We start from the raw sequence: 21,628 nt of genomic DNA on the forward strand, positions 1-21,628 counted from the left end.
TAATAGCAGAGTTAAACTAATTATGGAGCATATACCTTTCAATTGTCAGTTTAAGGAACATAAAAAGTCATTCTTAACCTATTTTGAAATTGCTCTTAAAATAATTCCCAGGAAGTAGCATTTCTGCCCAATATCACATTTTTCTATGTTCCCATTAATACCAGGGTTTTGCATTTAAGTTCTTAAAATGGTACCTTAAATCATGTCTGTCTATCTCCCCCCTTTCTATTATGTATGTCTTATGTTTATATTTAAAAAGAGAAAGCTCACTTTAAGCTTAGAGTGATAACTGAGAGTTACAAAGGAGGAAACGAAAATACCAGGGGTCAGGGAAACGATGCAGTTTTATTACTTTTTCTTTTATTGTAAAGGGACTAAATCTATTTTAGATTTTGTAGGTCTCTAACTTTAAAATTGTAGAAAATACATCAACTTCAAGTGAAGCATAACATAAGACACATAATAGGATATTCCAGCAGTTCTAGAAAAAGTATGGGGGATGCAGGTTATCCATCTTTGCTTTAAAAAAAAAAAAAGCAAAGACTCCCTTGATTAAGTTCAACTTTTGATGATTTTATAGGTTACATGAAACATTATCCAGTAGCAGGGTATACATATTATTCTGTACTTTGTCCAACTGACAGTGTACTAGATCATGCAAATCCTATTAATGTACATGACTCCTTCTGGATTGGGTACCTACTACTCAGTTTCTTGACCTGGAACTTCTAGAAGCCTTCCAGTGATAATGATACCATTAGAAGGAACAAGGGCAAAAAAGTCAGTTTACTCAAATGGAGAGATTGAAGATGGAAATGAGAGTGTTTAAATTTGTTTTCAGAGGCCTTCTGCACACCATTTCCATCTTTAAATTAACCCTCCCCGCTCCAAAACTTAAAATTAAGGAAAAACCATGCCAGTGAGATGGGCCATTTTTCTGCTTAGTGTTGATTCCATGTTCTCACAAGCCTTCCCGGAGTCAAGAAAGAGAGAGTGAGAGATTGCCCCCTCTTGGCTTAACTTTGGGCATGAATTCAGCTAATTGTGGTTTATGAAATAAAAACAATCATGTTTAGACATAATCTGTATTACCTTTGTGCAGAGAAAGCTATAATACCATGTTGGATTGTGCCAGCAAACTCAACCCATATCAGGTTAACATGAAAATGCACCTACAATCACCAATTACCTTCTCTTTGTCACTGGCTTCACGGGATATCAGTGAACCCTAAAAAAGGCAAGAACATAAGGATTACGGTCTAGAAAACATAAGATAAGGTGTGTATTTTTGGAGCATCTTTCAAATTAAAGTGTTAACATAAAATTATTAGAAAGTGGGAGGGAAAATGGTTCATAAGATCAGAAACTTTAAAATCTCAATGGAAGGTGAAGAGTTATGTTAAACCTTCCAAAGGGCTGCCATAGCGGGACATATGTTAAATAAAATCATCATAACCACAGTCAGTTAAAAAATAAAGGTAAAGGTTTCCCTTGTCTAGTTGTGTATGACTCTAGGAGCTGGTGCTCATCTAAGTTTCTTAGCAGAGGGAGCAAGCATTGTCCAAAAACATTTTCATGGTCATACGGCTAGCATGACTATATACCAAGGTGCACAAATTAAAACATATAAACCGTAAATTGTTTCATGATTAATACTATCATTTTAGATGGCAAGGAAATTGGTAAGGAAATCTCTCATCTTTCTATAACCTCTTTTACTTGTATCTTCCATTTATTTCATCCCAATGTTTCAATGCGATTGGCTGTTATCTCCTAACTGGATAGTTTGAAGGAGGAGTGGAAGAACCTTTATGGTGCTTTGCATAGTGGCTTTATATTCTGCCTTCAGGTTATGTGTGTGTGTGTGTCCTCCCTTCCTCCTCCAATATTTAAAGCAATTCCTTCAAGTTACGAAGTATGTCCTAGTATTTAATGAGACGGTTACAGAGGCTCCACAGTTGACTAGTCATTTCTTGGCACCCAGCAAAATAGGCATAGAGACATTAACACCATTTTCAACAATAGGCCCACCATGAATTCATATCAAAACTATCTTTAGCAGGAAAGATAATGTAAGAATAATACTGAATGGGCATAGGTTTTCAACCATTTCCTGGACACATTGGTTTACATTTATTTTTGGTATATCAGATGATCTGAAATGGAGGGGTTGCAGCATAAAAAAACAACAGTACACAATGTAACACTTTCACGATACAGATTAATCACATCCTCTATTCATTCTGAACATATGTGGCAGGCATTTTTTTTTTTTTACTTAATAGAAGGGAGAGAAGAAACTGGGAAAACATGACTTAATTAAAGCTATCCAGAGGTTCTTAATGAAGCCAACATATAAACTTGCTTCTCACCCACTGAGTTCTAAAACCTTAGTGGATGGTTTTGTTTTGTTTTTACTATTTTTTTTTAAGACTTCAGCAGTCAAAAAGGAAGCTCACTTGTCAGAAATTCAACATGCTATTGTTGTACCACCATGAAACTGGATTTACACCAAATTTGGTGCCTTCTCTTTAAAAAAATCCTCTCGATAGAACGTACTCGAGATGTCTCAGAATGTGGAATAATCTTATCAACACCAACTGAGAAGCCCCCAGACCATCTGCTATTGCTTGCTTTTTCCCCCTTTCTAACCTTCTGTCAAGATACACCCCCTTGGTGTCCTTGTCACTAATGCCTTGGTTAATTTCTACACCTTCGGGGCCTTTGCTATACCCACCCACAGTCTCTCCTTTTTACAATGCTAATTTGCCCTGCTTTTCTATTTGCCTTATTACTTTTTTATGTAACCTTCTGAGCAGAGACTATATTATATTGCCTCTATACTCTGCAAAGTAATTGCAATACCCCTTGGCATCAGATAGAGAAACGACCCAACAAATTTAAATCTAGCTCCCTGCTCCAAAGCTTCCCGGGGAGATAGGCTAACCTTCGGAAGAGTTATAAACCTACTGGCAGCATAAGCATCTAAAGCGAAGAAAGGCATCACTTGAGACCCAAATTTCATTCAAAAAGAAAAAGAAAAACACTATCTCTTGTAGATCCAGAAATAATGTTGATGGAGGAATAGGTCAAGTATTAAAAACGCATACATGGAAAGCAGCCCAAATCTCACATTCAATTCACTGACACTGCCGTATCATTTCTGCCCATTCATCCTTCTCAGACTGACTTGATTTTTGGGACTTGCATTAATTTCAGGGTAAACAGCACGTTAAACATAATCACTGCAATATTTTACCGTCAAGAAATATATTAACAGCCTCTGCAAATTACTTAATCCGCATCCTTGTATAATGTATGTACTAATAAACAATTCTCCGGCTGCATTTTGAGCTATAGCCCTTTGTGGCAATGCAGTTTCTAGTCCCCGACCCCTCCACAGAGAGTGGCCTCCTAAAATACTTGTGAATACAAACACTGCTTGTAAATTATCCACATAACCTTGGTATGAGAGAACTTGCTTTGGGTCAGCATTTAATGATGCGTAATCAGGCTTAAGGCAGAGAGGCATGGACATGACCCATCTCGTTTTCCCAGCCGAGCTTTTCAGCGCAAAAGAGCGACCTTGCATTTGAAACCATTCCTCTGCTGAGTGAATTCCCCAAGGAAAGAAGGGGGCCCTTGTGTGGCAATCCTAAGGCAGGAAATATGGGGAGGGAGAACTTCGCAGCCAGAGCCATCTCACTAGGCTGCCTTAGCAGGCTTTTTGGGACGAGGAACAGGAAATGAAGCACAGGCTTTTGGCAGAATGCCCTTATCGCTTTGGTTACCCATCAGCCAAAATCCCACTCCAGCCATGGTTCTGCAGGACTACCCCCAAGGAAAGCTGCTCCTGATGGGAAATGGGAGTATAGGTAGTCCTCAACTTACGACAGTTCATTTGGTGACCCTTCAAAGTTACAATATCACTGAAAAATGTGACTTATGACCGTTTTTCACAGTTATGACCTTGGCAGCATCCCCATGATCATGGGATCAAAATTCAGATGCTTGGCAACTGGTTCATATTTATGACCCTTGCTGTATCCCCAAGGTCATGTAAATTGCCTTTTTGTGACCTTCTGACAAGCAAAGTCAACAGGGAAGCCAGATTCCTTTAACAACAGAAATTTTGGGCTCAACTGCAGTCGTAGGTCGAAGGCTACCTTGTATAGCAACAGCCGATGTTTAACAGACTATCAGGAAAACAGAATGGATCTTCTCCAATGGGCAGCTATCAGAGCAGGACTAGATCCCTCCTCAGTTAGACTCTAACTCAGCTGTGGCAGAAAGGACTAGAGAAAGCTCAGAGGGAATGCTTTGCTTGCTTTAGGACCGAGGACTCATTTCTGACCTTAAAAATAACCGATTGGGTACAGTAGTGTTGGGGGTGGGGGTGGGGAATGACTCCCAAAGGATTTTGTCTTTGAAACAGATCTATCTATTGTGATCTGCTCCTGGAAGAGGCCACTGGAGTCCATGATGCATGAAGAGAGCTACATAAGCGAAAGGCAGTCCTTGCCCTAAAGAGCTTATTATCTAAATATAGACACTGTGTCTGGATGATGAGGGAGTCTGGCAGGCAGTGGCAGAAGATTCATGGAATGAATTAAGCATATCCCAGCCTGCAATCCCACATCTCTCACTCAGGAATAAAAGCTCATTGAACTTGGGAATGGTGCTTCCTCCCAAGTAGAGGCACTACCCTTTCTGTTATGGATAAGGACAGAGGTGGTTAGAAATAGTGTCAGCTGCTAGCTCTGTGAAACCTTTGGTTAAAACCAGATGTTTGGGGCTGAGCACAATTAAGTGGGAAGAAGCTTGATCAGAGCCATGTACCCAAGCATATACAGCATGAGGCTTTACTGTTAAATAACGACTCCACGAGCGCCCTTGTCTCATATCAGATGGAAATCATGCTTGCTTGCTTGCCAATTTGTGACACAAAACCATTTTAAGACACTGCCTGGTGAAGCAGCAGGTATTTTTAAATAAACACTGCTATTTGAATGACCCTTTTTCTCAATTACTCCTTTATGATGATTATCCCTTTTATAGAATAATCATCCAAAGAGGATGCCTTATTGAGAAATTTGATTATTACAAGGTACGGAGATTGGATACCAACATTCTACTTAAGGCTGTGCAGTTTCCCAAATCAATTATGCACTTCTCCCTTGGCTCAACCCCTTCTGTTCCTCAAAGGGAGAGAAGGGGATGTTATGGAAACAGCGGCATCCACACCAAACCCACTAATGCTAAAGCAATATAAGGACAAGGATATCACTAGGCAAATGCCATGACATGTTTATATTAGTCTATTACAGGTACATTGCTGCAATTGCCTGATGATGTCATCACACAAGTATCATCCTCCCCCTCCCCTTCCCCAGGAGAGAAAGATCTGGAAATCAATATCTCCTTAAAGCTCCGTATGTCATTGTACCAAACAGCTATGACTGGGAATTTTGGAACATGTCAGTGAATATGGGCTGAGTCAGAGAAATGAGCCGAAACTCCTGACAGCCCACCTCTTCCTTGTAAAGAGTCAATCCCTTTGTCTGAGTGCTTTGTTTCAAAACAGTGTGTCAGGGGATAATTGAGCTAAACCACAAGTAAAACAATGAGAGTCAATTTGGTCTAATAGTTAAAGGTACTGGCCTAGGAACTAGGAGACAGTGAGTTCTAGTCCCACTTTAGGCATGAAAACCAGCTTGGTGATTTGGGTCAGTCACTCTCTCAACCCAACCCATTTCACAGGGTTTGTTATTATGAAGAAAATAGGAGGAGGAAGGAGTATGTTCTTTGTCCTGAGTTACTTGTAAATAATAATAAAGGCAAGATAAAAATCAAATAACACATAAATAAAAACTACCTCCACATATACCAGCATGCATACAATCATGAAAAAAAACCATACTCTTTTGACTTCTATGGTTTTACGTATCAGGACATAGTAAAAAAAAAATCATCTGAACAAAAAATTGTCCATCTGAGGTTGTATTTACCTTCTTTTAAGAACTGCTAAAGACCGATTGGTTTTTACTATTTCTTGATACGTAAAAGCATTAAAAATGGTGGGGGTGGGTGGGCTTTCATTTTCACATGACTTAGGTAAGCATCGTGCAAGAGATGAATAAACAGAGACTCGATTCACACAATGCTTCTTCTCTATCACCCATTACCTTCAGATCATACTTTCGGTGTATAGTGAGTCTGTGACTAAACATGTTCCTCATGACCAGCATGTAGCTCTCCTCGTTGTCAACACTGAGCCGGTACATACCCAAGAATTGGGGCAAGAGGGTACTCCCATGACATTTCACAATGTACTGAAAGAAAATAGTGACAAAAAAAATTATAAAATGTTGTGACAATTCTCAAGGAGCCTAATAATGGTGGAAGCAGTCAAAGGTACAGGCATATTCTGTGTGGTATCAGATCCTTTCAGAAAGCAAATGGTACCTGATCTCAGAATAAAGCCCATGCCTGTCAGAAATCCAGTTTCCAAACACTCATGCCCTTTGGTTCCTACTCTAAGCACTATTAAGGGCAATAATAAACATTATTATTAATAAATAATAAACTGGTAAAGATTCCCTGCAAATTTCAGATTCAAATTTTGAATGCAGATATGAAAGATGGAAATGCATAATTCACATCTTTGAGGATATTCAGACATTACCGGAGGAGACAGCTCTCTAGCTACAATCTCCAAAGGACAAATGCACCACCTAGTGGGGGGATTGTATGTTTTTAATCACTTTTTCTCAGGAGAGAAGACTAAATATCATTAATCTTTTTGTTTTTCTAAATGTCAAGCTTCAGAGCTTTCTGTTGAAAAATACATTTTTTGCTCCCAAGGCATGAAGCAAAGCTAGAACACAAATGGCTGTTCCTATTCAAATCTTAGGAATAAACAAGGAATTCTTTAGACTGTAATTAGGCTTCAGTATTTTCTGTCCCAGAAAAAAAATAATGCACAGATCTGCAGTTGCCTACATTTACATTCAAGTCTACTGAGCTCAAAAACTAAACTTGTTTTTAAAGCACATGTTTTTGCTATTGTACGATGCATCAATAAGAAAATGCACACATAAAGTGCCCCCTTTTCTCTTCTACTTCTGAAACTAGAAGGGTTATATTTAGTTAATACCAGAGATCACTGGGAAACCTCAATCCCAGATTAAGAAGTCAGGAATAAAACCATGGAAGAAGATAATAACAAATAATATTATAATCATTCAAGGTTTTTATTCTTGATGTTTGCCTTGTAAAGCCAGATTTTACCCCTTTTACCTAGACTCCGTTGGCCCCATAGCTACCTGACCCTTCTTAGCAATTTTTTGGAGGGTGAGGCCTTTTTTTTTTAGCAATGTATATTACAGGAAAAGAGAAGATCAGAAGGGAAACTTTCCTTCTGTAACAATCTTCCAGTTAACCAATCTTTGGATTCAAGTCAAAGAAACTTTTATCTAGCTATAATCCCCCTGAAGCCATTATGTCTGCAATTTGTCTTACCTGATGATAATGGGATAGAAGGCTATGCACATCAGCTACGTCTTCACTGGTTATCTCTTTTATGACCACTGTCCTGTCATAGGACAGGAGAAAGCGACCTCCACCCTCAGTCTCATAGGTTGGTGGGCTACGTGTCAAGGAGACCTATAAAAAAGAAAGAATGGACAAAGCAAGGAAATTTACAAGAGGACTATGGAAACTGCTGAAGGTATCTTCCATGTGCAGATCAGTAGATGTTGCTTCACCTAAGCAAGGTCTCAGAATCCTCCTAAAGTGTTCCACTCCTTTTGACAATGCTCTTTCAATCAGCCACCTTCAAGCGGGGACACTTTTTAGAGCAGATCCCAGTGGGGCACCATACGAAGGATCTTTTGACAGCTCTCACCCAGCCTTGATTCACTCTATAATGTGAGAAGCTTGACTAAGAACTATGAAACAAGTTAGGCACATTGAAAACAACACATCTGTTTCCTGGTTAGAATTCTAATTGCTCAGGTGTTCAAGTAGCTTCCAAAACAAGGGGGGGTAAAACAGAAATAGAAATAGAGTGAGACTACAAGTCATGCTTATAAGATTACAGTATGAGGAACGGCTTTGTGTGCTTTTATACCAGAAGGCAACAAGGAGAGATAGCTGTGCCCGCTTCAGCTTCAAAGGATACCTCCAAAATACTCCTGACAGCTGCGCAAATGTTTTGCGTTTGTGTGTGTATGTGAAAGAACATAGTTTTAAGCAAGCCTGGCCTGGGGCTTCCTTTTCCACATCTCTCTTTAACCCATTCTGAGATTGGTCCTGTAGCTGTTGTGTAAGTGCTCGATTGGATGCATACAACCTCTTGTGTGGCAACGTACCATTTCTAAGCTATTGCACTTCTGACTGTCATGCTCCTGGTGGAGACTGACTCTGAGGAAGAGGAGGAACAGCCAACAGGGAGTGGAAATGTGGTTCCAGAGGTGATGGAGGAGGCTGGGGAAAGGCAGAGGCTGACTGAGCAGTCAGAGGAGGACCCAGGCCCATCCCCTATCCATCCTAGGGAAGGCAGGGAGGAGAGGATCAGGGTAAGACGTGGTCTAATCAGGAGGAGAGGGCCATGATCCTCTTCATGGGTTGCAGGTGTGAGATTTGCATAAAAGTTTGGACCTGCGTGCTAACAGACGTTGGAGACAAATTAGTGTTTTATTCCTAAAGGTGGTTTATCTTGGTTGGCGTTCTTCCAACGGACTGTACCTGGTTATCTTCCTGAAGTTGGCAATTATCTATCCTGGTCTGTCGTGGAACTTTATTCAATGTGGTTTGTTTTTGTTTTTTGCTTCATTATTGGCTCTTTGAATTTGAACTGTGTTTCTTTCCTTTGAAATGTTATTTTGAAAATAGTTTACTCCTCCATTGTGAACAATTAAACAGTGAAGTGAAGTTGAAGGCATTAAAGGACTTTTAGTTACGTTTGGGGTTTTGTTATATTTCTGATATACTCTGGGTCATCACACCAACCTTTTTTCAATATCAATATTTTGATACTTCGGAAGGAGTTCAAGGAGCTTCATTTCCCCTATCTTCCCTTAACCTTATATGATATGTCACCATCACTGTTTTTACAGAGCAGGTGTGGGAATAAGACTAAGTGTATGTCACGAGTAAAGCATTTCTTGCAAGTAATTCAGGACAAAGGCAACATTTCAGCTGGGCCTCTTAGCCCCTCTGCTACCTTGAACTTTCTACTAAATGGATAAAACAACTACTGTAGTATCATGGCATCTGCAAGAGTAATAAGGATTATGTATGTAAACAAGCATATCTAGAAACATAGACACTAATACAGTTATTGATTAAAATAATCCACTGGTTTAACATTAAAGCAATCTGACTTTAATATTAGTTTTGCTCAGGAGAACAGATCTGAACTAGTCTCTTCTGGGTTTTTAAATGAAAGCAAAAATAACCTTATAAAAGAACCAGTTCGATACCTGTGCTTCGCTACGAAACCATGTGGTCGGGCTTAGTTTTGGGGAAGGAAAATAAGGGAAAGAAAGTTTTGCCTCTGCCTATCAGCATCCATCAGTATTCATCTGGCTAGTGTCCTGTCAGTGTGTGAGAGAGTTGAGGGCTGTTTGGAAACTGAAACAGTATTTGCTGTGCGAGCAAGAAGACGACAGCAACTGTTCTGTACTAAAGCTGCTTGGTATGTGAAACTAAATCTGAAACTCCTCTCCTCTGCTTGTGTTTTGCATTTGGAACAGATTTTTTTTCAGGTGGGGAGGGGGAATAGCATCAGAGCGTGTTAATAATAATATACAAAATACTAATGCTGCGATGGTCATTTCGAAAAATCCTTTCTTAGTGAGCACCTAGAAGCCAAGAGGAACATACGTGCCAAATTTCAAGTTTTTTGGTTTTACGGTTCTGGAGATTTTGTGATGATGCATGAGTGGTCTTTCGCAGTTATATATATAGATGATGATGATTGTAACTGCATGCTGTAGTAACAGACTACATTTTCTCAATTTAATTACTAGAGGAATATATTGTACAGGTAGTCCTCGACTTACGATGACAATTGAGCCCAACATTTCTGTTGTTAAGTGAAACATTTGTAAAGTGAGTCTTGCCCCATTTTACAACCTCTCTTGCAACAATTGTTAAGTGAATCACTGCAGGTGTTAAATTAGTAAAGCAGTTTTTAAGTGAATCTAGCTTCTTCATTCACTTTGTTTGTCAGAGCTTTGTAAAAGGTGATCACATGACCCCAGGACACTGCCAATGTCCCAAATATGAGTCAGTGGCCAAGAATCTGAAGTTTGATCCCATGACCATGGGGATGTTGCAATAGTCATAAGTCACTTCAAACGGTCCCTAAATGAACTGTTGTAACTTGAGAATACCTGTAATACATTACAAAATTTGTTTAATTTCAAACATGATTTCTTAACTTTTTGGTCTTAAACCTTTGAACATTGGGCTTGTTACTGTAAAGTCAGTAAATGCATAATAGCTAAATCAACCAATCCACATAAAACCAAACTAGTTCACCTGGCCATATCATCTTCATTGCTTTTATTACAAGGAAGAAATAGTAGATCTCTCACAATGTGCCATTATGGAAAAAGGCATTAGGCAACCCACCTCCAAAAAGGTGGGGGTTGGGGAGGGGGCTCTGTGGCTACAGCTGGAAAAACTGTGTACCCTCAGGTTTTTAGGTACTCAAACTCTTTGGGGTAAGATGGTATCTACCCAGGGTTGGGATTCTACCAGTTCTGTCCGGCTCTGTAGAACCGGTAGCTCTGAAAAGCAGCAGACATAACAACTGGTTCTATGTCTGCTGATGTTTTGGCCCACTCACTTGCCCGAGTTCTTACCTGACCTTTATTTCCTGCTTTTTCAACCTCAGCTGCTGTGCAACGCACAGCTGCAGCTGAAAAAGCAGGAAAAAAGTACTTTTTCAAACGCTGTTTCTCTGCACTCAGTGCTGCTCAGTTGTCCAGGCAGCAAGCTGATGATGATTTACAGGCGTGCGCAGCGAAGCACATAGTAAATCACCGAACCAGTAGTTAACCCTGTCGGATCCCACCCCTGTATCTACTTACTTGATAATCCTGATCATCAATGTTGAAGCGTTCACGAAGGTTGCGGAAAACCTGTGGACAGTACTCCTTAAATTTGAAGTGACCAGGCAAGTTTTCCCTGCAGAAGTATAAGTAACATGGTTAGATGCCAAGCCAAAGTTTAGTCTGCAGATAGAGCATAATGAGGCAGACAAGAGGCCTGAAATACTTTAGAGGAGCGGAAAATGAATGGAATGTTTTTATTTCACTCCTAAAGTAAAAACACAGCTCATCAGTAAAGATTCTGGCCCAACCTGATCTCCATTGTAGTGATTCACGTATGGAGAAAAAAAAGTTCTGTTTGTTTTCCCCATCCTGCATCCTGAAGTGCTACAAGCCATTTTATCACCTTCAGACTATGCCATGTCTGGTGTTCAGGCCTAACCATTTCTGCTAGGGAAAGAACAAGCTCACTTTTGGAAGAACACTATATTATATCTCATTTGTGTGAATACAAAGGCCCTACTGTTTCTTTTATCAGAAGAGCAGTCTTCTTGACAAGTGAACAAGGCTTTAATTGGAATAGCTGCCAATTCAGTTTAGAAATCTCAGCAATCTATGGCCTGTGCTCCATAATCCTCTCACCAACCGTCTCTTCTAGCACATGCTGTAATCCTCCATTATGAAGGTTGGTTACATTACTGTTCAGACAGAAGAATATAAAGCATTAGGTATCTGAAAGGAGGAGGCAAGCCCTCAGCTTGTACTAGCAAATAATTTCATACTTTTACATGACGATGGATTCAAAAATTGTGATATTTGGCTTTTTCTAAAATGGTATTTTAAAACAATAGACTAAATCACATGTATATATGTACACACACATTGTTGCACTGTAAAAACCATGTCCTAATCAATTATGCGAGAGCCAGTTTGACATAATGGTTAAGGGACCAGGCTAAAAACTGGGAGATGAGTTCTTGTTTTGCCTTAGGCATGAAGCCAGCTGGGTAACTTTAGGTAGATTAATTCTCTCTCAGGTCTAGGAAGGAGGCAAAAGCAAACCGTTTCCAAAAATCTTGCCAAGAAAACTGAAAAGAATTGCAAGCCAGTCACCAGTAATCAATCATGACTCAAAGGGGAAAAATAAGAAAAAAGAAATTATGTAAATAGTTCACAATTGAAACATTTTGCAGTTAAGGCACTGAAAAAACAACAACATTGATATACAGTAAATTAAACTTACATTATGCATTATTGAATGCCACCCTTTCTAGCAATATATATATATATATATATATATATATATATATATATATATATATGATGAGATATATATATATGATAGATAGATATACACACACACACACACACACACACACACACACTATATCTCCCCATCCATCCATCTGAATGACCTTGGGCCAAACACCCTCTCTCAACCCAATAGGAGTAGGTATGTTTGCCACCTTGAGTTAGAAAACTAATAAAGGTGGGATATAAATAAATAAAGTACAATATTCAAACAACTATCTAGTAATCCCAGCAAGCAAAATATTTTATTTTGTTTTTGTTTTTAACAGAAACTGGCCCCTAAAGAGGAGAAAATAATGGACTATAGACCACTAACATTTCCTGGAATTCAGTCATTTCAATTCCCTTTTCTCTCAGCAAATCCCTTTTCAGCCTAGTCACAAGTAAAACTATATTAAAGGGCAGTAGAGGTTTGAGAAAATGTATATTAAAAGTTCCATTACTGCACAAAGGAATGGAAATGAGCAAAAAGAGATTTCAATGAAGGATCATAATCACTGTAGAGAAACTAATATCATAATCTGTCTGGGAAAAAGAAAACCCTTAAGATTAGAAGCAAGAATTAGCTGAGTGAGGCTTTCTGCTAGACTGTAGTGGTTTATATATTTAGTTATTGTAAATAAGGTAATTTGTATAAATAGATTTATAAGGCTTAATCAATTTTAATCAATTGTAACTCACTTGAAGTCACCTATGTGAGAGTTGGGTAGCTATATAAAGTTATCTAATAAATAATGTAATCTCTTGATAAAGGACAAAGAAATACACTCAGATCAATTAGAAAAGCATATATCAGATTACAACTTCCAGGCTCTTCAACTACCACAACAGCACTGGTCAGCGCTAGAGAAAAATGGCTGCATTAGGAGAATCTTTCATCTCAACCGGCAAAACTATTTTTGAGGGATGTTTGTACCTGAAGTTATATTATTTAGGAGTAATTGGGGTTATTATCCTTCTCATGGGGTGATATAGGCAGACAATATTAGGCCACATGCCTCAGAACATTCCATGTAGGAAGCATATCCATGCACATATGCATGAGTGAATAGATGGAAATATAAACCCAACAAAATAAATAAATAAATAAATATACGGTGCAAAGCTCACAATGCCAAGCTTAATCCCCGTGTTTTAGTTACTGGACCTCATTTGAAAGTACTGGAATGAGTTTTGCCTGAAACACTGCAGTGGACCTGCATTAGGATGAAATTTGGATTAGGAAGGCCATCTGCGTTGTATCTCCAGCTCTTTCCTCACCTGTTGAAGAGATGATTGTTCACCTTTACTTTAGAACTGGCTTTGAAGTCATCAGGGAGCAGCATCACTGGCTGGGGAACTTGATTGAGTTCATTGATCTAACATGAGAAAACGAAGGTAAAACCAGACAAAGTCACACCCAGCACCCCACTACCAGATTCAGTTTCACAGAGACAATTCTGCTAGCTGTAGCTTGGTCAAAAGCTTGAGACAAAAGTCCCTGTGTTTTAACCTCAGTATTTCTGCTTGCCAAGAGATTGCAGCACCTCCAAGGCTCAATTGTTTTCATTCTAGCTCTTGACAACTTCAGATGGGCAACTGAAGCAGCCCATGACCAAGAACATCAATAATCTTTTGACCAGAGGCTGAAAGCAGCCTGTCACATGATTTTCATCCAGACATGAGTTTTTAAACTTACGTAACAGCCATGTATTAATCCCTATTGAAACATGACTGTGTGAAAAAAAGGACCAGAACCAATGGAGAGTTCTGTTATGGCAGAGAAAATGTGTTTCTCTTAGAGAGAATGCCAGGAAAATGTGGAAAATGCACCAAATGTGTAATTGCTACCAGAGAAGGGCATATAAACCTCAAATCAGCATTACCACATTGAGAGGCACAAAGCATGCTTGGCCATCTTTCCCCTATAATCTCTGGTAGGAAAAATATGAATCAGAGAAGAATGGACCACAGAGAATTATAGCTATGAGGCTTCACTCTTCATGTTCCATTTCAATTGCCTTTGGGCAGCCACTCAAGCAGCAGAGCCAGAGCCAGTTTAAACCAGCCTTTAAATGATATTATAACAGCTATGGTGAGCTCATACTGAACTATCCAGCATTTCTGTTTAAAGGGGGGGAGGGTTTGAAACCTGCTTAGAATCACATTTCTCTCATAAAATGTAAAAGTAGGATCCTTGACATATACTGGACTGTAGTTGGTAAATGTATACGCATATAGTTATACGTATATACCGTGTTTCTCCAACAATACGGCCTCCACCAATAGGAAGACCCAGCATGTTTTCTAGGCATAAAATCAAATTAAGCCCCTCCCCCAAATTTAGGCCTAGTTTAAAACATGCAAAATAGGGGGAAGGGGGGGGGACTTGCCATTTGGAGTGCCGTTGGAGCTACCACCGCCATTTGGAGTGCCCTTGGAGCTGCTGCCGCCTTTTGGAGCTGCCTCTGCCGCTTGGAGCCGCCACTGCCGCTTGAAGCTGCCGTTTCCGCTTGGAGCACTGCCGCTGTTTGGAGCACCACCGCCACTCCAAACACGGCGGCAGCTCCAAACACGGAAGCGGCAGCTCCAAACGTGACGGTGGCACTCCAAACGGCGGCGCGGCTCCAAAGGCGGCGGCGGCTCAAAAGGCGGCGGCGGCCCGCTTCCGTGTTTGGAGCTGCCTCTGCCGTTTGGAGCCGCCGTCGCCGTTTGAGTGCCGCCATCAAGTTTGGAGCTGCCGCTTCCGTGTTTGGAGCTGCCGCCGTGTTTGGAGTGGCGGTGGTGCTCCAAACACGGAAGCGGCAGCTTCAAACGGCGGCGGCGGCTCCAAATGGCAGAGGCAGCTCCAACGGCCTCGGCAGAGAAAAGAGCCAGCCTCTCGGAGCACGCCGGCGTCTTTCCCTCTCTCTCTATGTATGAAAGAGCTCACCTTGCTTGGAGCGTTTGGCGAAGCACACGAGTTTTGCAGTCGGAGAGGGAGGCGGCGGCGAAAGGACGCGGCGGCAACGGCAGGATGCTGCAAGTCAGGAGCTTGCATTGAAGCAGCCCGGGGGCACGTAGCCACCTCCTCCAGCCCACCTTGAGGATTTGCCTTTTGTTGTTGGTATACTTGGCTTAGGCGCTCCTGTCGGCGCCTTTTTGTTTCGACAGGTAAAGTGAATTATTTTAAAACCTCCGCTCATCCCGCCAGGGGCGCGGCAGAGCCGTACAGGCTGGGCAGAACCAGGAAACACCTCGCGGCTTGCTTTCCCGGCTCTGCTCGGCTCCGGCGCGCCCTGATGGGATAAGCGGAGGTTTTTAAAATAATTCACTTTACCTTCGAAGGCAAAGGGAAGGCGGCCACAGGAGCGCCTGAAGCCAAGTGTCTCCTCAGGGCCCGGTTGCAGGGAGGAGCCCTGACTGGCTGCGCCAACGCCGCGGGCGTTGCTGTAACGCCACGGCAGCAAGAGAGAAGGGAAAGCAACGGTGATGGAAGGTCTCCGAACATCCAAGCTGTCGCGCCCGCCCACCCGAGGATGCAAGGGGGGAAATTAAGTCACCCCCGAAAAGATGGCCTAGCCGGTTTTTCGGGGTCAAAAAAATAAGGCCCGCCTTATTATGTGAGAAACACGGTATGTACAGTATTCATTTTTCTCATATAGTCCAGTACCCCAAATTTTGCATCCTACTTTCAGCTGACATATATTTTAGAAAGTTTTATATTGTCTTGATCTGTTACTCTGCCTAATTAGAAGGGTCTGCCATTTAAAAAAAATTCAATTTCAAACCTTTATTGTCAATGCACAACATGTGTACAATGAGATTGGCTGAGCCTCCCTTAGTGCACCCCGCAACACAAATACATCTCAATAACTCACAGTGAAAGAAAGAAAATTCCTAACCCAGTCAATCATACTAACACACAATCCTCTATACAAATATGTGCATAACATTATATTATATTGCACAAAGACAATCCAAAGTGCAAAAACCAGATTATTCTTTTATTCAGCATACATTGTAGCAGCAAAATAGCAACACAATGGAATATTCTGACAGTCTGAAAGATATTTTTGAACAATCATAGGGGCTAGAAGGATAGCTTTAAAATATAGTGCTTTTATAGTGTAAATATTCATTAGTAACTTCTCTACTGAGGAAAAGCTTTTCAAATAGCATGCACTTATAAAAGATAATATTGCCACCACACAAAGGGCAAACTCAGAAATATTAAGTAACACCTGAATTGTACTTATTATATGAGATCCTGTTATGTTCACAGAAGATGGCTTACTTATGACCTTTATAGTTCAAAATCACAGCAGGAATTGAACATACCAAAAAGCCATTAATTCAAGCTTGATGATATCTACATCAGATGCACTTATGACTGTGTTATGTATTATTTTTAATCAAGCTACTTATGTATTAAATTACTGAACCTCTGCCTCCAAAGACATCACAGTAGCATATACGTGGGTGCTACTTGATGTTCTTGTGCTAGAGGTATTTACTGTAGTAAAAAATTTGTTCTCTTTTGTACTTCAGTCTTCCAAAACTAGTGGTATAAAGAGATAATCCTGTTTGGCTTCAAATAATCCAGCTGCCTTCTGACTGTCCTCTGACAACAGAATAGTTCAATTCAGTTTGGGATTAGCAATTTTTACACTTTGCAAAGGTTTTGGAAAGATCAATATTGATGCCTATGTTGCAGGGATGGCCCATCTGCAGCAATTCCTTTTGGGTAAAAATCTGCAAAATGTAATCTGCACGAGATAAAACGATTAATGAAAAAATCTGATAAATTTGAGCGAAGAAGTATTTTAATTTAGTTCAGCTGGTACTCCAATTAGAAGCCTTTTGTCATAGGACAGTTACCAACAAGCATCGCTTAGTCTCTAACTTAGTTATCCGACTGTGAGGTAAAACTATCACCTCAAACCAAGCAGAAAACTTCTTTACTCTTATGTTTTATTCATTTACCTAATTTATATCCCATCTTTATTATTTTTATAAACAACTCAAAGTGGCAAACATATTTTTCTTCCTCATATTTTCCCCACGACAACAACCCTTTGAGATGAGTTGGGCTGAGAGACTGACAGGCCCAAGATCACCTTTTAGCTCGTTTTCATGGCTAAGGCTGGACTTGAACGCCTGGTGCCTTAACTCAGTGGTCACCAACCGGTGGGCCAGGGACCACTGGTGGTCCACGAGAAAATTTTGGTGGTCCGCAGAGAAATGTCCCCCCCAAAGCAATTAATCCAGGCTGCATGGGAATACAAGGCTGCGCCGCCCACATGGCCTGCCCACCCGCTGGCCCTCACTCTTTGGCCGAGCTCAAACCTTACTTTGAGTAGAGCCACACGAGCTAGAACTGGAAGGTAAGACCAATGGCGGGGAAGGGAAATCTGCCCAGGGGTGGTTTGCTGACATTGGTGGGAAAATCGGCCCCATATTCCAGAGCTGCAGTAGTCACAAGACTGGCGCTTTGGTTATCCCAGAATAGCTCCTCCAGTCCATGGCAGGCTGGTGCACCCAGGTGGAGGAGCAGCTGCTCCGGGATGACCAAAGGGTCAGTCCTGTGATTACTGCAGCTCTGGAATATGGGACCGATTTTTCCACCAACATCAGCAAGCCACCATCAGTCAAAATTCATATTAGTGGTCCGCAGGATTTAAAATTATGAGTTTGGTGGTCACTGAGGTCCAAAAGGTTGGCGATCCCTGCCTTAACCACTAGACCAAGCTGGCTCATCAAAAAGTTGTACTTCTCAAAATGATAACAATAATACCAACAATTTCTAAAGGCTAGACCAAGTATGTCTGGTAAGGTGTTCCTGTCATTACAGTAAGACAAGATAATTTGGGGCTTTAAAAAAACATAAGATCATTTTTAAAACTTGGAGGCTTCCCATGGCTACAATATTTTGCAACTTTAGCCAATATCTTTCCCAAGAACAAGACCAAAAATTGCCTCACTGAGCATTATTTTTATTTTATTTCTATTCTACCTTTATTAGCATTTTGTCCCTCAAATTAGAGTACTGCAATGTGAGGTGCTGTGAGGGCTTATACATACTTAGGTTACTTCCCATTCCATAAATAAAATAAACAGGTGCAAAGGTCACAAGTGGGGGAAATGGTTATAAGTCACTTTTTCAGTGGCATTCTAACTTTGAATGGTCACTAAATGAACTATTGTAAATCAAGGATTGCAAAGGTTGTTAGTAAGAGGAACAATAAGTCACTTTTTTCAATGTCACTATAACTTTGAACGTCACTAAACATATAGTTGTCAGTCAAGGACTACATGTAATTAGAAGCTAATATGGCCTATTTCCAGGTCTACCAGAGACTTAGAAGGAGAAAGTGCTATAGATTAAAAGATACCTGGTCTATAAGAATGAGGCATTGCTGAAGAAACGAACTGTTTAGCAAAGCTGATGGGCAAAACTAGTAAGAGCCAGGAATCTCTTACCTGTCAGCTCTTGGCTTCTACTTCAAGCGAACTTTAATCTGTTTAATGCTATCTAAGCTTGGTACTTGCCCGGTTATTCTAACAGACTTGATTGGTATCTGTAATGAAATGTTATTTGATGAGCTAGAGCTAGTTTATCATTATGCTAATATCCAGAAACATTGGTATTACTCTCAACAGATTTCATGGTTTTAAGACAATTTCACATTTTCAAGTTGCATTTCTTAGATGGTTATGACATACATGCTGCTATTCTGCTCTTGTTAAAAAAACATCCCCTAAAGAGAAAATGCCACACATTGCAAAGCCTTCTAGATTAAAACTGCTAGGAAATAACTCATATGGAATCTGGACATATTGGTCAGTTTCCACCATATGACGTTCAGGAATCTTTTCTAAGCAAGCCAGCTAAGGAAGAAAGCACACAGAGAAGAAGCTTCTGTAGACCAAAGCATCCATATATTTCCCATCACAGCCTTCTTAATTAGGGGAAATATTTTCAGCTCTGCATGCTGCAAGAACCTCTCCCTTCTTAGAACTTTGAACTCACCTGCTGCAAAGGATAGCTGGCTGTGAGGAGCTGACATGAAGTCAAAAAGTAGTACTTTGCCACAGCTGGAAAACTCAGGTAATATAAGGATAAAGTCTGTCCTAGTTTCCTTTCCATAATGGGAAAAAATTACCTCCTCCTTTGTATAACTGCTATGAGTCAGAGAATGGATAAGGATTCTGTACCACTCTGCATTTTAAAACATACAGTGTTTTACAGTGTTCTCAGTACAAAACAAGGTTCAGTTTTGTTATCTAAATGAGCCAGCATTGCTTCTGTTAAAGAAGCCGATCCCAAATGGAAACCATCTAAGGAAAAACAGCCACATTGGGTATAGAGGAAAACAGAGCACAAGGGATTAAAAAGTTACTTATACTGATCTAGAAACATCATATTAGTTAGATGTACCAGAATATTTGCAGCCTGTTTAGGGAAAGAAGCCAAGACAAAATCAGGTTTTTTTGCAAATGCATTTTATCCAGCTTCTTTGGTAGTAAAAAAAAAACCATGCATATTTTTAGGCAAAACTCAAACGCAGCAGTCAAACTCTGAAAGCACCAAAGAACAAAATGGAAGGAAGCAAATGGCTTTTTGCCCATCAAGAGACTTAGCCTACAGCACCAAAAACAGCTTGCAACCCAGAAAAGCATGCAGTAAGGCTCACGTACCAGCTACCTCCTTAATTCTGGAATCTGAATTATGCTAATGTTGTGTCATGAAGCTCATATGCTTGGGGTCATAAAACTGCTGGAATCAGAGGAGAAGGGATTAATGAAGCTTAGAAAGGGCAGACAATGGAATACAGCTTTGCCTCTCTGAGGCCTATACAAACAAAAAAATGCAATAATTGGTAGGCACAAATAGATGTTCTGCTATCAGATGCCACAAGTTCCCTTCCCATTTCCAACTCATCACATGAAAAGCTTTTTTTTTCAGAGTTTGAATGAGGCCAGACTTCAAAAAGTATAAGGTTATTTATGCAATAACCGATAAATAACCTTGGAATTTCAGTGTTAACATTTTCTGCTGCCTGCTCAAACAACTCTAGACTATATCAAAACATTGATAAAATCCATAAATATTACTATTAATATCTTTTAAAAAATCTGGGGCAATGGCCTCATGAGGAAATTCCCTGATGTCTGCCGATTCTGTCAAAGAGATGGAAGAGGTAATGAGAAACTGGCACAGTAATTCTGCATTCAGCAGCATATCTAAATGTACTGTGTGAACCAGAACATCACATTAGCCAGTAATTTTTGTTTGTTCAGAGCATATTTATATTAACACACAATTGTGTTTTGTTCATTCAAGTTTAGGGGTTATCATATCACACAAATTCAGACATGTATGAAGAAATTATAAGAGTCTATACTCGGAACTATTTAATGTCTCCTTCAATAGATAGGAACAATCTCCTCCCATATGAGTCAGGACTATGATTAAGCACTGTGGCATTAGTCAACTTATGAACAGGTAGACAATTTTTTTTCTCACTAGATTCTGAAGCAAAGTTAAACCATCTGTGCAAAATCTATTACATTTTTCAAGCCATTTTATTATACTTATACAAAGTTATACTTTTCCCACTGTGCATATAAAAAAAAACTTTGCAGCAAGAACGGAGAAAATTATGCAGGTATGTTGATGAGCATAACACTACTGCAGCCTTCCCCAAGGCAATGCCTACAAGAATAACAACCCCATGTATTTTTTTTAGTCCTGTCATAAAACAATACAGGCATCGCAGTAGGGAAAGCTATTCCAAGACACTCATCATAGTAATAAGACCAGGTGTGGGGAGCAGGAGCGCAGGAAAGAAAAATAAGAAATCCCAAAGGTGCTTTTTCACCTTTGGATGACTCGAGCATCTCCATAGACAAAAAGGAGAAAAGACAAACAAAATTACAAGTCACACTTAACACATGATGTGTTATGGGGTTCATGGCACCCCATTTACTGAAGCAGTTTTGTGCCTTCTGCTGGGAGTGTTTCTAGACCTAACTTTCAAACCCTGGAATTTCCTGGTGGTCTCTCCTATCTTGATTGAGATCTAGTCAAAATCTCTGCTCCCGAGGACCGACCCAAATTCGACCTCGCACCACCATCCCCGGGACACACACCTGTTTGCCTTCACACACACACACACACCCTTTTATCCGCTCTTGCTGAAGCTTTCCGAAACCAACCATTGTCCCGAATACATCGGGAATCCAAACAATTAGGGGACGAGAGGTGACCCCCCAAAACCGCGTCCCGATGG

General features: G+C 40.3%; 1 protein-coding gene across 7 annotated transcripts in view; it reads right to left on the reverse strand.

The window, feature by feature from the left end:
* The window catches only part of PIP4K2C (phosphatidylinositol-5-phosphate 4-kinase type 2 gamma), a 36,832-nt gene that overhangs the window by 14,599 nt on the left and 605 nt on the right, over window positions 1-21,628 (reverse strand). The window contains exons 2-9 of one of the 7 annotated variants that reach the window (XM_087956473.1): window positions 20,034-20,112; window positions 19,366-19,517; window positions 18,816-18,913; window positions 13,635-13,732; window positions 11,103-11,199; window positions 7,522-7,665; window positions 6,186-6,332; window positions 1,190-1,228 (exon numbers count right to left, since the gene is read on the reverse strand). In XM_087956473.1, the coding sequence (XP_087812599.1) occupies window positions 1,190-1,228; window positions 6,186-6,332; window positions 7,522-7,665; window positions 11,103-11,199; window positions 13,635-13,699 (492 nt within the window). In that variant the 5' untranslated portion in view covers window positions 13,700-13,732; window positions 18,816-18,913; window positions 19,366-19,517; window positions 20,034-20,112. Of the gene's footprint in view, window positions 1-1,189; window positions 1,229-6,185; window positions 6,333-7,521; window positions 7,666-11,102; window positions 11,200-13,634; window positions 13,733-18,815; window positions 18,914-19,365; window positions 19,518-20,033; window positions 20,113-21,488; window positions 21,510-21,628 lie in introns of those variants that run through there. The other 6 variants (XM_087956475.1, XM_087956472.1, XM_087956476.1 and 3 more) reach the window with 6 other exon arrangements.

This window comes from Notechis scutatus, chromosome 2 (assembly GCF_049901735.1).
Source record: "Notechis scutatus isolate UNSWTSFEM ecotype Mainland chromosome 2, rNotScu1.2, whole genome shotgun sequence".
Classification (NCBI taxonomy): domain Eukaryota; kingdom Metazoa; phylum Chordata; class Lepidosauria; order Squamata; family Elapidae; genus Notechis; species Notechis scutatus.